Here is a 13431-nt window from a genome sequence, read left to right on the forward strand (position 1 = left end):
AAACAAACTATTTTTTTAAACAGTTGAACATTCAGTAAAGATAGTGACAAGTTGCTCATAAAATAGTGGCTGAACTGCATTAAAAAGGTTTTATTGCAATTATACAGAAGTTACAGCAATTTCAGAAATACATAAAGCTTTAAATAGTCAAGGTCAGTTTTCCTCTGAGCAATTAAGGCAACTGTCTCTTTAATCTAAACAGCAAGTGGACATTTTACCAGCCATGGATTGAACAAAAGATAAAAACTAAGAACAGATTTAGACTGGCAGAATAGAATTCAGCTTTTATTTTGTCCATATTTGGCAGAAATTCAGCAGCTAATTACAACGTATACAAATAAAATGCATCTATTAGAAAAAATATATAAAAACAGATGAAAATTTAGCTGAACTAAAGATATTTTATATCTGAGTCTCCAGAAAAGTTTAAATTCTGTAGTGTGAAAATAAGAAGCTAAGGTATTCAGCACAGCTGAAACATATTACTGGTTTTGTCTGTTTTCTTTGTACAAGAATAATCTAGCCCCACTTCCTTCTCAGTCTAGTCAAGAAGCTGAACTAGATTTTAAAAATGCCTTCCTTCCCTATGTATGCAGCTGAAAGTTTGGTTTCAATGGCATATAGCCAATTCTAGGATGTCCAAAGATTAAATTGCACATTCATTTTGATAGAAAATGTGATTAATTTAAAAATGTTAAGTGATAAAATATAACTTTTCCTCTAACATACCAGTAGATAAGTGGATATTTTAATCAAGTTAATCTTTATCAAGTTAAAATAATAGCTGTTGCAACATTAAAATCAGTTTCTGCAATTTAAATTAGAACCAAATAGCCTCTTTTTAAAGCATGAAATTAACAGCAAAACATATCCAAGTACTTCAATAATATTCTGCATACTCCAATAACTACATATACAAACTACAGTACTTTCCATGGAAATCCTTCCTGTTCAGTCCTAGCATCAGTGTAATAAAAAACACACCCCCTTTAATTCTGCACTTAAGGAAACACCATTCTTCAAACTCTTTTACCCCTAACTGAGTAATCAAAGCATTTGGTGACTCCACTTTTAACAGGTCAAAAAATAGCTCCATATAACAAGCAAACAAACATCCCCACCAGAGTAAAGACTATAATGAAAAAAGCATTAAAAATAGAATAGTTTAAAGGAACTAATTTTTCCTTAAAGATAACCAAGTTACAGAGTTAAGGCCCAAGCAGAAGCATTGGAAGTTTAATTAACACAGTAAACTCTCAAAAGCAACATAATCTTTGCTCAAACTTAAACTTTGAATCCTATCAACGCTTAGGACTGTTGACCAGCTGTTCTCTGCAGCTGCTGATTTAGCACCCATTCTCTTCAAGTATGGGCTGTGGTTTTATATGCTTTATTTGAGCTTGCATGCAACTTTTGGATTTTTACTTCCACAGGCACTTTATTCATAAAAAACACTCTCCTTGTCAGAAGCACATTGAAAGTATTTGAAAGTTCTGAGTTACACTAGTGCACTGAAACATGTTTCTGTAAAACAGCAGCTAATGCTAAAAAAACCCCACTTTTGGTGAAGTGCATGTCACATGCTCATAAAGGTTTTGTTTTTGCAGGGCATTGAAATATGCAGCCATTTGCCTCTTAATATTCTCTAAGTATTGCACTTTTTTTGTAAATTAAAAAAATACAATCCATTTTCTCTGAAGCATCTTGTAATTAAGACAGGAAAATGATATTTCAATGTGGCTTAGGACTATTATGGATGACTTTGTTCAATCTTTGGCTTTTCCAAGGGTCCTACTATAAAAGCAGGCACGGAGACAAGTAGGAAGACAATCCAGACTATTGTTACCAGACTACCCACCTTCACACAACAAAAACCCCACCCAGCCCTGGTTTTATCCTACATGGTGGGCTTGCTTCTGCTTTAAATTAAGTTACTCTAAACATGGACTATTCTTTGCACTAATATAGAAGTTCTATCAAATAGATCTTAGAGAAGCCCATTTACTTCTGGAAGTACTAGATGGAAGTGATAAAAGAGAATTTATTCTAGTATATGAAGCACAGCAGGGTGGGGTACAGCCCTTTCAGAGCAGAGGGGTGTGCTGCAGTGCCACCAGTGCACCTGGGCACAGCACCTGCTCTGCACGTTCATGTGTCCAGAAGAATTAAGGGCATCATGCTCATCTAGGAGCTGACTCCAGCAGGACTGCCACACCTGTCACAGGCAGATACTTCACAACTGCTAAGCTCACAAGTAAGGGCCTTGAACAAGAACTAAAGGCTCTGTATTCTCTGTGGATAGAAAGTGTAGGTACTGCTGCCCAAAAATGCCTCTTGGAAAGATCTGGAAGTGTACTGTCCATTATATACAATAAAATCACAACTAAAGGCGGGGGGCAAGGCAACAATAACTTCTGCAACAGAAGGCACGAGATAGTTTTTCATCTTAAGAAAAAGTTGCTTGTGAAGCTTTCAAACAAAGCTAGAAAATTACTCTGTTGCTTCACTACCTAAACAATCTAGTTTAAGGTTCTTTCACATGTTTTTATAATGTCCTACTGTGAACTGCCTTGGCAATTATGTTGTTTCACTTCTGTTCTTTAGACAGCTACATGGTCATATCCATCACTAGTTGTTTGGGGTTTTTTAAAGTTTTAGCAAAATACACATCTACACTATATAATCAGGGACCTCCTAAGAAAGCTTTGTCCATTTCACGTCCTCTCCCTCTGTCCCCAAGGCTTCAACAGAGATGATGAAGCCAGAGAATTATTTTATTTAAACTACCAGCCTGTCCCTTAATCCTACCTAGTGAAATTCTTATATTTTACACAGTTTCAGAAGATTAGCTATCCTAAATGTATGAAAACTTAGAATTTGACATGTAATTTAGAACAATATACACTCCTAATATTTTCCTGCATTAAAATACTATTTTTGCCATTTTTATATAAAACAGAAATAGAAAAGTGTTGTATTTATATAAAAAGCATTTGGAACAGGCTTAAAATGTAGAGAAATTTTATTTTATTGAAAGGTGTCACACCAGCTTTCCTTAGTGTTCATGTTTAATAAGAGAATAACAGCTCTTTATAATATTTGAGATTATTAGCACCATAAATAGATATAAGGTTTTTGATGTTTAAATATGTGGGTGGTTATGTAGAGAGTCCACCTGTACTCATTAGTACACAGGCTGACAATAAAAAATTTCAACTTGTATGTGCCAAGTAAATAAGTAAAACACATAGGACAATTTCTTCAACATGTTTTACCAAATTCACAGTTGGTAAAGTGACAGACAGTGAAGTGACCATGACAGACAGCACCTCTGGAGGGAAACCTACAAGATGCTCCCATTATTGCTTTTTTTTAAAGTACAGCTAGTGCAATAGTTGGTTTTGGTTTGGGTTGTTTTAACACAGTGAACTGATTGCAGCACAAATCACAACTCTAGTTCTAGTACCTCTTGCACGTATACAGAAAACCATAACACTCAGTTACCTGACAAAGTATCAGTTATAAAGTGTCATCCTGAAAGTTTTACAACATAAAAGCCAACTCTTGCTAATTGTGAAGAATTTCCATGAAAATGACACCCAATTTGCAAAGATCAGTAGAAACTAGAGCACCAAAGGTTTCTCAGTTTGTTATTGCAGTAGTCTGCTGCGTGGTGTTTGCAGAACTGGACCCTGAGGCTACAGAACAATGCCACCTTATCAGCTTCTTATCATGCACGCATTACAGCATTCTCATACTACCTTGGAGGGCTCCTCAGCAGCCAATGGCTTTTCTTGCCTAGTTTTTCCAAGGTTGGATATACAGCTCCAATTGACATAAAGAGCTATGGATACCTAGGATCTAACCTAGGAGAAGTTGTGCAAGAAAAGCTGTCAGCTGACAAGGATGAAACCATGTTGCAGCCAAAGTGATGTCCTGTGCTGTTTTTAGGGAAGTCTTGAGAGTTTTCAAAGTCACAAAGCATGAGAACCACAACCATCAAACCATTATTTCTGCTTTTACTTTCAGGTTCCTCAGTACAACCCTGACCTCAAAAACTAGCAGAACCTTTTTCACATCTCACATATGCTCTCCTGAATCATGAAAATAAACGCAAACAAATGTGCTAAACATTTAAGAAGAATTGATTCCTGAGGGAAAAGAAGTATGTCCTAGCATGTTAGGTTTCAAAGCTTGAAATTATTATCAAGTATAAATTGCGCAAAGATGTGTCTGACAAGAATGCCTTTGGCTTTAAGATTAATTATGAAGCCTTCTCAAATGTAAATTCTACTCTTCTGTATTGAGCCATTTAGAAAATACAATTAGTAGAAGCAGATGTAGTTAGGAGTCTAAAGCAGCACAGGCTTCAGCATAAGCAGCATTTTGAGTGGCAACAAACTGAAACAAGTGGAATGCAAACCCAGTTTTTACAGAAGTAACTAAGCACTGCTAAGTTACTCCAAATGTAAAGAGCGATTGGAGTTCAGTAATATTGTTTAAGGTTCATGCACAAACACTTCAATGACAGAGGTAAAAGTAAGCAGGGAGATAAATTTCCTCTTGGCATTCTCAGCACACCTGCCACCTTTAATAAAAAAAAAAAAAGTAGAAAGCAAACAGTCCCACTCATCTTAAATGCAACTCACACACCTGAAGTAACACCCAGTTGTATGCTCCATTGAATTGGAATGCAGCTCCCTGATAAGTGGTTTTGCCTCATTTATAGTTTTGATTTGTAAGTGACAGCACTTTTTAACTATTGCCACCTTTAGTACTGCACTGTCAGTCCAAGAGAAGCTCAAAAGGACAGGTGGAGATGGCTCCCAGCCATCTGTACTGTACAAGTACAGCCTGGTTTGCCTTCCTAGGAAGCTGCTGTATTGAATCCAATATTGCTTATGCCAGAGAAACCCCTTCCACACCCATGTGCCTGCATGGTGCCTGACCCCAACTGCTTGAGATGCTTTTATTTCAGACTCATTTCTGACCACTTTTTCTCTTAATTAAAAAAAAACAAAACCAAAAAACAAACAACCCAAAAGTCATCTTCAAACATAGTTCAGAGATACTTTGTGAAAATTGAACTCGTTTGGCACAAAGGAGATTCTTCTGTAGTAATTCTTTGCAGTGTCACAAATGCTAACCTCCTAAAGATCATATTATGCTGAGAGAAAAGGCAAGAGCTAACATTATTATTTTTTAGGCACAGCTTGAAAGAAGAATATTTCTCCTAGAAGAAATCCATGCACAGACACCCTAAAACACCTTAGGTACTGTATCCAAGGGATCTGCAATTTTTTCATTGACATTTACCAGAACTAAAACCAGTTACATTTCACCATACAGACAGCAAGTAAAAGACAAAAACACTCATTCCTCATCCAGCAAAAGGACTGGGTCAATCACTACAGAATCATTTTAAAAAGTGCAAACACTAACTATAATAGTATAATTCAGCATCTTTTTCAACTGTAGTACAGATAAGACTGCATGTAACATGCAGCCAATATAATTTTAATTCAAAAAGTAACACACTGCTCCTCCCAATAAGAAGCGGTCTGCCCTCTCCTCCTTCCTAGTTTGCATCTTAAAGGTTAGTACACAGCCAAGCGCCGCAGAAAAAAAACAGCTAGCTATTTGCTCAATTCCAAGTCCTTTGCAATTAAAAAATTTTCACTGAAAACAACTCAAACCTTTGTGGGTTTTTAATCACTGACTTACAGTAGAAAGAAGGAATCCTCAACACCAGTATTTCATATACACATTAGAGACTGCACAGTATTGTTACTTCATCTTTAAAAATCATTCAGGCATTGAGTGTTTAGTTAGGAAAGATGAGTTCAAAACTGGAAAGTTTCCTTGAAATACATTAACTACCTGTATCTAGCCTGGCATCCTCATGTGCTGCTTTCTAGATTAATAAGATTTAATCTTATGGTTAAATCCATGGAAACTGAAGCCAACTAGAAAAAAGCTTCAGTATGTTTTAAGCATTGCAGCACTTTGTTCTTGTTTTAGAAACTATTAGTGACAGCTTGCAGGAACAACTTATAAAAGACTGCTAATAATATTTAAGCATTTATCACTGGGTTGGGTTTTGTTTTTATGTTATAAGTTACGGATGAGAGCCAGCAGAGACACACAGTTGTACCACAGAATAATGTGCTTAATATTGCTGCTTCCTTATAGGGTTTTTTCCCAGAACTATTACACAATTTAAATCTACACTTCTTACAAGTTAGGTGTAGTTTAAGCTCAATTTCATACAAAAAGCAATATCTGATCACCATCTACTTCAGTGTTTTCATCTTCTTTGTTTTTCCTTATAAATACTACAACAAATGCCTTTGTTTCACAGCACTTCTCTCTGGATTCTAAGAAGCATCATAGAGTGGCACATGAAGGCTTACTTGTGAGCAGAGTTACTTGAATGGCATGTTAGGATATTTTTCTCATGTGTACTTAAGCAGCAATACCCATTTGAATGATGCCTAATAGGAGTATTTACTTTTAAGACCCCCTATTCTCAGTAACTGAATTTAAGACATTGAACACTTCTGTATTGAAGTGTTCTATTCCAGGCATTGTAAAATCAATCTCATAGCATCACTCTAATGTTGTGTGCCTATGTAAAGAGTTCTAGCTAAGTCCAAAACATATATATTGTGAAAATATCAAGATGACAATGGAGTTTTACAACTATTACATCTGCCAGTAAGGCAAAATGGTTCCAGTCCATATGGCAGCTTGGACCCATTTTCAAAACAAGCCCATGAATCTTTAAGATTCAAGGTTTATGCATTAAAAAAAAAAAAAACCAAAAAAAACCCAAAAACCCAACAAAACCAAAACCACAAAAAACCAAAACCCCACTAACAAAGAAAAAAAATCCTGCAAGCAAACATAAAAAGTAACATAGAGCCACGGGAAAGTTCATTTAAAGTTAATGAGAAAGACTTCACCTTGCACTGAAGCTAGTGGATATGTGTCTAGAACATCCCATCTAATGAAATGAGAAAAAGAATTTGGGTTAGTACCAAAAAATTTAGGATAAACTGTCTAGCCAGATACTACTGATAAGAGAAAGCCAGAGATTGAACAGATTCTGATTTAAGACCCTAGTGAGCAGATTTGCAATAATCCAATTAAGAGAATGGTCTCTCATCTCTTTTAAGACTTCCCAGTTCTGTCTCTGTTGCTGAGCTTTATTTCTCTATTACACGAAGGTAGTGCATTTTAACAAACACTTTCTTTCGTTTCCTTCTCTCCCAACTAGCTTTTTTTAAGGAGGGCAGCAAATCCCGTACTAGGGTTCATAGCAATGTTTAGCACAGCTATTTTTGCTACTGCGCCACCTGTGGTGATCTTTCCAAGAAAACAGTGAATGATAACTAACAGTTAGTACCATTTATGTCCACACGGGAGTGCTAAGCACGTTCCGAAAAAGGTTCCATTTACAGTGCTTTCAAGTAGATGTTAACAATTTCTGGCATTAGGAGTAAGCATCTGTAGCATGACCACTTCGCAGCACATTTCTTTAAATGCTCAAATTAACACTTAAAATCCAGATTTAAATTTATGTTAGGCATTTTAAGAAAGCCCATCAGCATTTAAGTCATACTGATAGGTGGTGCACAAATGTAGTGGGGTTTTTTTATTAAGTGTCTGTACATGTTCTTCAACGTGTAAATGCTCTCCAGTTGAGAGGAGCATGTTATAGTCAAAGGAAAGAGGCAGCTCATGTGACATCTGAGAAATATTACTGTAACTAGGAAAAAATAATTAGTGACACACTGCAAAGTATTGGGCATATACAGACCAGATATACTGACCACTGGATGGTAGGCCTAAGGAAGTCCAAGTTTCTCCTTTTTACCTTACTGCAATCTCTTGCTTCTTATGATGAAACTATACTTTAAGCTTCATGGTATTTGTATACAATGATCACCAAGATGTTACAGTTATTAATTTTTACATAGCAGTTGTGGTTTATATTGGATAAATTACTATAACAGTGAGAACTAGAATATATCATTACTTACCCCATTTTATCACCTTACATATAGGTCTAAAGAGTCATTAAATACAGCTATACCATCCAAGTTGGTAAAAGCACTTAAAAGCTATTGAGAGGATAGAAAACTGGGGCTTTCTGTTAATTAAACACACACATACCCCTTTGAGAGCTTTCTTGCAATGGGTAAATATTAAGTACTTAAGGGAGGACTGAGCCAGAATAGGAATCAAGTATTTTGAGCTAGAGCTGCTACTTAAACCTTCCTGTTGTATTACAATAGAAGTCTCTATCAAATTCAGCAGCCCAATGAAAGCAGAGTCTTTACTTGGCTCTATTTCATCACTTTCACATTTTTTTTCCTTCAGAAATAGGAATTAGTGTAGAAAACCCCAAACACCTCATCCTGCATGAAGAAAGCCTGCTTTGCAGATCTATTACAGAAATCCCACTGTCAAAGTGTTTATTTTTCAGCCACCAGATGAAAACCACTGCTTAAGTTCCTTAGATAATGCTTTTCATCATGCTACTTTCAAGGCACAGTGACTACTAATGAAATCCATTCATAACTCCTAAAAGATAGTATTACTACAAGTGGATTAACATGACCATATTTAACATATCACAAAGCTTAGATTTTAGCTTTAAAAATGATGATCTATGAAGTAGTACTGATATAACAAGTATCTCCGGAGATCTACTGACTGGTGTTGAACAGATTCATTTATATCACAGAGAAAAAGGATTTTCAAAAGTTTTTTGATACTGGCTTTGTAGCTGTTCAAGGTCTGCTAGAAGCAAGCAAATGAAAGCACAGATATGCCCACATACACAGAACTTCAGGGCCACATTATCAGAGTCTGCTAAACTCTTTTTAAATAATACAACCAAACCGCAGCAGAATTTCTTTCTTAACTAAGTTTTTCCAAAAATGTATTGAAAGGAACACTTTTTATTGTATTATTTTGATAATGCACAAAAATATTCTCATGTACAACTCAGAGAAAAGATCCCCTTAACTGAAAATTATTATATTTGAATACTCTATTTCATTTTATAACTTTAACTCTGGACTTTTTAAAAACAAGTTGTCATTATTTAAATGGTGTTCACACTTGTCACAGTTCAAGACATTCTTAAAATATGCAGCATTTAGTTTATATTAGTATCACCTCAAAACAATGCAGTTTTATCTTTTCATTAGGTTTTAGTGAGTATCTGAAAATAATATTGAGTTAACTGCAGAAATTAATACAGAATATAAATGGCCAAACATGGTGTGTTAATTTTCTACTTTGCTTTCACAACAATACATAACATAAACCAACAAGAAACAGGCAGCTGTTAATCTGTGGTTTTGTTACACGTTCACCCCATGGTAGTTTTCCCCATTCTCAGCCAACTTGTTTAGATAGCCATTTTAGCTGGACTGCAGCCCTAGGAAAAAAGGTAATCTATTTTTGAGGTCTATCACAGTGTCATTTAATATGAAATTATTTTATGTTATAATTGAAGAAATGCTGCTGTTGTAGATATTTGATCTTAGCACTTTTTTGTTTGGTTGCTTTTTTAAAGTAAGTCACAGAAACGTGTCAAGAGGTAAAAGACAAAGAAATTCAATGGAGAACTATGGCTCCCAAGCAAACCTGCTACATAGCTTCAGCAAGAGATTGCTACTAAAATTAAAATGTTTATTTTAAATGTAGCCCCATTTTGGACCTGGCCTTGCATTCCTCAAGCAGGTGAGAGCTGTACAACTTCCGCCTGCATCAAGAACTCTAGGATTACTCTTCCCAGTAAGTAATTTTGTTTAAGGTATGTGCTTTTGTGTATATCTGCATCTATATACACTGACAGGCACTGTAGAGCTATATACACAAGGCCAGCTGTAATTCAAGATTCAGATGTTGAAACTGTGTCTCTTACTAAAAATAAAATTTTAGGCTCCTTGAGCTCAGATGCTAGCAGCTGTTTCTAATTTTCAAATTCATCAGGTAACAACTATTTAAATATAAAATTACTAATAAAAATGTAAAAATCGGTATATAGTAGAATACATGGGAGTTAACGGTGGTAAGTAGTATTTTAGGGTCCTAAGATATTCATACCCAGAGTGTGTAAAAAAGCCAGACTTGCTTCCAGCTGTACCAGTCACACAAAGGCCTTACCTTCATTAGCAAGAATAATGCAACAAACCACTTCCCACAATTGTGTTATTTTTTTATACACCTCAGTATGCCAATGTCATGCCTTTACATATTAGCATGTTTTTGCCCTTACGCACTCCAGAGCTCTGAAGAGGAGACTTTTGGGTGCTTCTGTGGATGAGTGATAGTAATGGAAGTGTTAACTGTGGTCTTTGGCACCTCTACCTCATTAATAAAGCACAATCCTGCTCCATTTTTTTCTTTAATAAAAAAATCCCATCAGTGGTGCATTTCATTAGCACTGAAGAGTAGAATAGGTCTGTACAGCTGGATGAGAAGAAAACATCTGAAATGCAATAAATGTGTCTACAATTGTCTTTCCATCAATTGCACAGAAGCTTGGTCCACTTCTTCAGTTACAGTCTTCTTAAGAACTTTGGTTACAGCATTAATGTTTTGGTAAAAAAAAAATCAAAAATGAAAAAAACCAGAGCAGATGCTTTCCTTCTTTTCTTCAGGTAGATTTTTCATTGTCCTCTCCTGTCTTCTGAACCCTTGAATACTTTTTGCATGAAGATTTGAAGCAGCGGGGAGGCCAAGATATTGGCCAGGAAAAGCTGCAAGGAACAGAGCCTTGCACATTCTTCTCGAAGAAATAAAATATTGGATACCACCATGCTCGAGAGAGAAAATTCGTCTGCGAAGACACCTTTAAAGTCTGTATTGGCACAAGCATGCAAAGAGGAAAAGGCAACTGTCAGTTTAAAGGCTTATAATCAATTACACTGAGTCAAGACAACAGCAAAAATGCAATGCATGTGCATGCATTTCTGCAAAGACTGAGTATTTAGCCTAAAAACACAGAATTGAGACAGACATTAGAGTCCAAATACACACTACAAACTGAGCATCTTTACCACAAAGAGATGCTTTGTTGCAGTGGAAAATTTGGGGCAACAAAGCACTCAGGACTTTTCAGTATGAGTGCTTTCAGGCATGTCATCTTTCCACTGATAAGTAATAGTTGAGAATTAGACTAAATGGGCTAAAGAGGTATGCTTCTACTTGAAAGTGTTGTTGAAACAACAGCAGCAGCAACCTTCTGAACTGTGTACCTTTAACGACATTTACACAAGAATTGTCATTAGAATTGTAGCAATCACATAATCACAAGGCTCGAAGAGACCTTCAAGATCGGGTCCAACCTGTTCCCTGGCACCTCAACTAAACCATGGCACTGGGTGCCACATCCAGTCTTTTTTTAAACACATCAGGGATGGTGACTCCACCACCTACCCAGGCAGACCATTCCAGTACTTTATCACCTTTTGTGTGAAAAACTTTTTCCTAATATCCAACCTATATTTCCCTTGATGCAGCTTGAGACTGTCTAGGTAATTTCAGTTATCCAGAAATTTTATTACTCAACTACTGTTTATTCATAAGCTGAGACAAAGAAGGGGTATTCTATACATCAACTACATTAAAACCTCATTAGCTCAAAAAAGATTAGCATTAAAACCTCAAAAACTCAAAAATATTTTAAAGACAAATTAATATTATTTACTTAAATAATAATGAAGCAAAATTCGTTGCCAATTCTGATTAAACTTCAATATGGAACATCTTTTTATTCTGAGATGAAGAACTTACTTTAACCTTCAGGCAATTTTACCAAATGCAGGCTACACATGGATTGTGAAGGCCACTCACCTTTTCATTAGCCATGGAGTGGTACCACCAGAAGAGCCGCGTGGTGATATAGTAGGCAATGATGACATCTACAGTATAGTGCTCATGAGCAACCAGGATACAAATGATGCCAGCAGCACTCATCAGCCAGCAGATTAAGTGATACCACCAGAAATGACGTGGTGAGTCTGTGAGACAGGGAGGTGACGGGGAAAAACACAGCAAAAAGTCAACTGTTATTCTAGCAATCCACAAAAGCAAGGGGAAAAGATAGGAAAATTCATTTAAGACTGCTAACTTTGAAAACATAACTCATATCACACTGGTACAGATCCCCTGTTTTGATTTGTATGAATCTACATAATGAATTACACAAACTTACTGCGGTGTTCTTACTTTTTAAAGTGAGCACAAGATGCTCATTTTAAAGAGCACTAGACAATACTGCCACCTATTTTCTAGTCAAATTTAGTTTTCCAGTTAAATAATTTCTAGAATTTAGGGTGCAGAGGAAGAGACAAAATTGAGGTAAAACATACACTTTGGTTATTTAACTTGGTTGTATTTAATCTTTTCTTTTCACAATCTGTTTTAGAGTAAACTCAAGTCTCTAGAATTGATATAACCTGAGCAGAGATCACAAATTAAATAGAAAGACATTCATTTTAATTCTTAGGTTTTAATTAATTTGCATGAGGCCTCACTTCTATGAAACAAAATGCACTGTGCAGAAAAGGGCAGTATGTGAACTTACACCTTTTAATGAAAGATTTAACAAATGGAAGCGAAGCTATTCAAAATGCATTTCAGCCACCTCAGTGGAAAAGTTCTCCTGTACTTCTTTCCCTATTGAAAAATGCCCTGAGTGATCATTCATAACTTCTGACAGGCTAACTGGCTTCATTTCACTCACAGTGGGAGGTTTTGGCACCTCTTGCCTTGTGGGGCAATGGTCAGCCTTTACTTTCAAACAATACCAGCAGAAAAGTTACTGATCTCAACAAGCCTACCCAGTAGGCTCTCAGAGGCCTGTGTAAAACAATAACTGTAGTGCCACTTTTTGGTGCAAGTGTCAAAAATATTCTCTTAACTCTCCCCAAAACCCTGCAGACAGATCTCCACTTACTGATTTTTTTTTTTTTTTTAAGATAAGAAGCCAAGTAATCTCAAGAAGTTGATGAAAACAGCATTGAGAAAGTCAGACATACCAAGGCTAAAAATATGAATAACTATTCTGGTGAAAAAATGTGGTGTGCAGAGAATAAGTGAAAAAATGGGAGAGTATGGAAGGAAGAGATGAGCAGAGCAAAAACGCCGCTAAGCCAGACATAAAATCCTCAGAATGCATCTTATACCAAAGACATGTTACTGAAAGGGCAAAAAAGACCACCCCAAGCAGCCTCTAATTCACAGCAATTATAGGGCTTATGCCCTGGTTCAGATAACATTTTGATTGTTATATGGGAGGTAAAAAAAGGAAAGCTATGCATTTCTCACTTATAGAGCACAATTTCAGTGAAATATATGCCTAACAATTAGGCAGCAGTCAAAGAGCTTATTACAAAAATTTGTATG

At 36.1% G+C, this 13431-nt stretch overlaps 1 protein-coding gene across 1 annotated transcript in view; it reads right to left on the minus strand.

The window, feature by feature from the left end:
• Positions 1 to 63: 63 nt before the first annotated feature.
• The window catches only part of SGMS2 (sphingomyelin synthase 2), a 40062-nt gene continuing 26694 nt past the window's right edge, over positions 64 to 13431 (minus strand). The window contains exons 5-6 of the mRNA XM_071431787.1: positions 11878 to 12044; positions 64 to 10882 (exon numbers count right to left, since the gene is read on the minus strand). Of these exons, the coding sequence (XP_071287888.1) occupies positions 10679 to 10882; positions 11878 to 12044 (371 nt within the window). The 3' untranslated portion in view covers positions 64 to 10678. The remainder of the gene's footprint in view (positions 10883 to 11877; positions 12045 to 13431) is intronic.

This window comes from Agelaius tricolor, unplaced genomic scaffold (assembly GCF_023055355.1).
Source record: "Agelaius tricolor isolate 1412-34295 unplaced genomic scaffold, bAgeTri1.0.p SCAF_8, whole genome shotgun sequence".
NCBI classification, from domain to species: Eukaryota; Metazoa; Chordata; class Aves; order Passeriformes; family Icteridae; genus Agelaius; species Agelaius tricolor.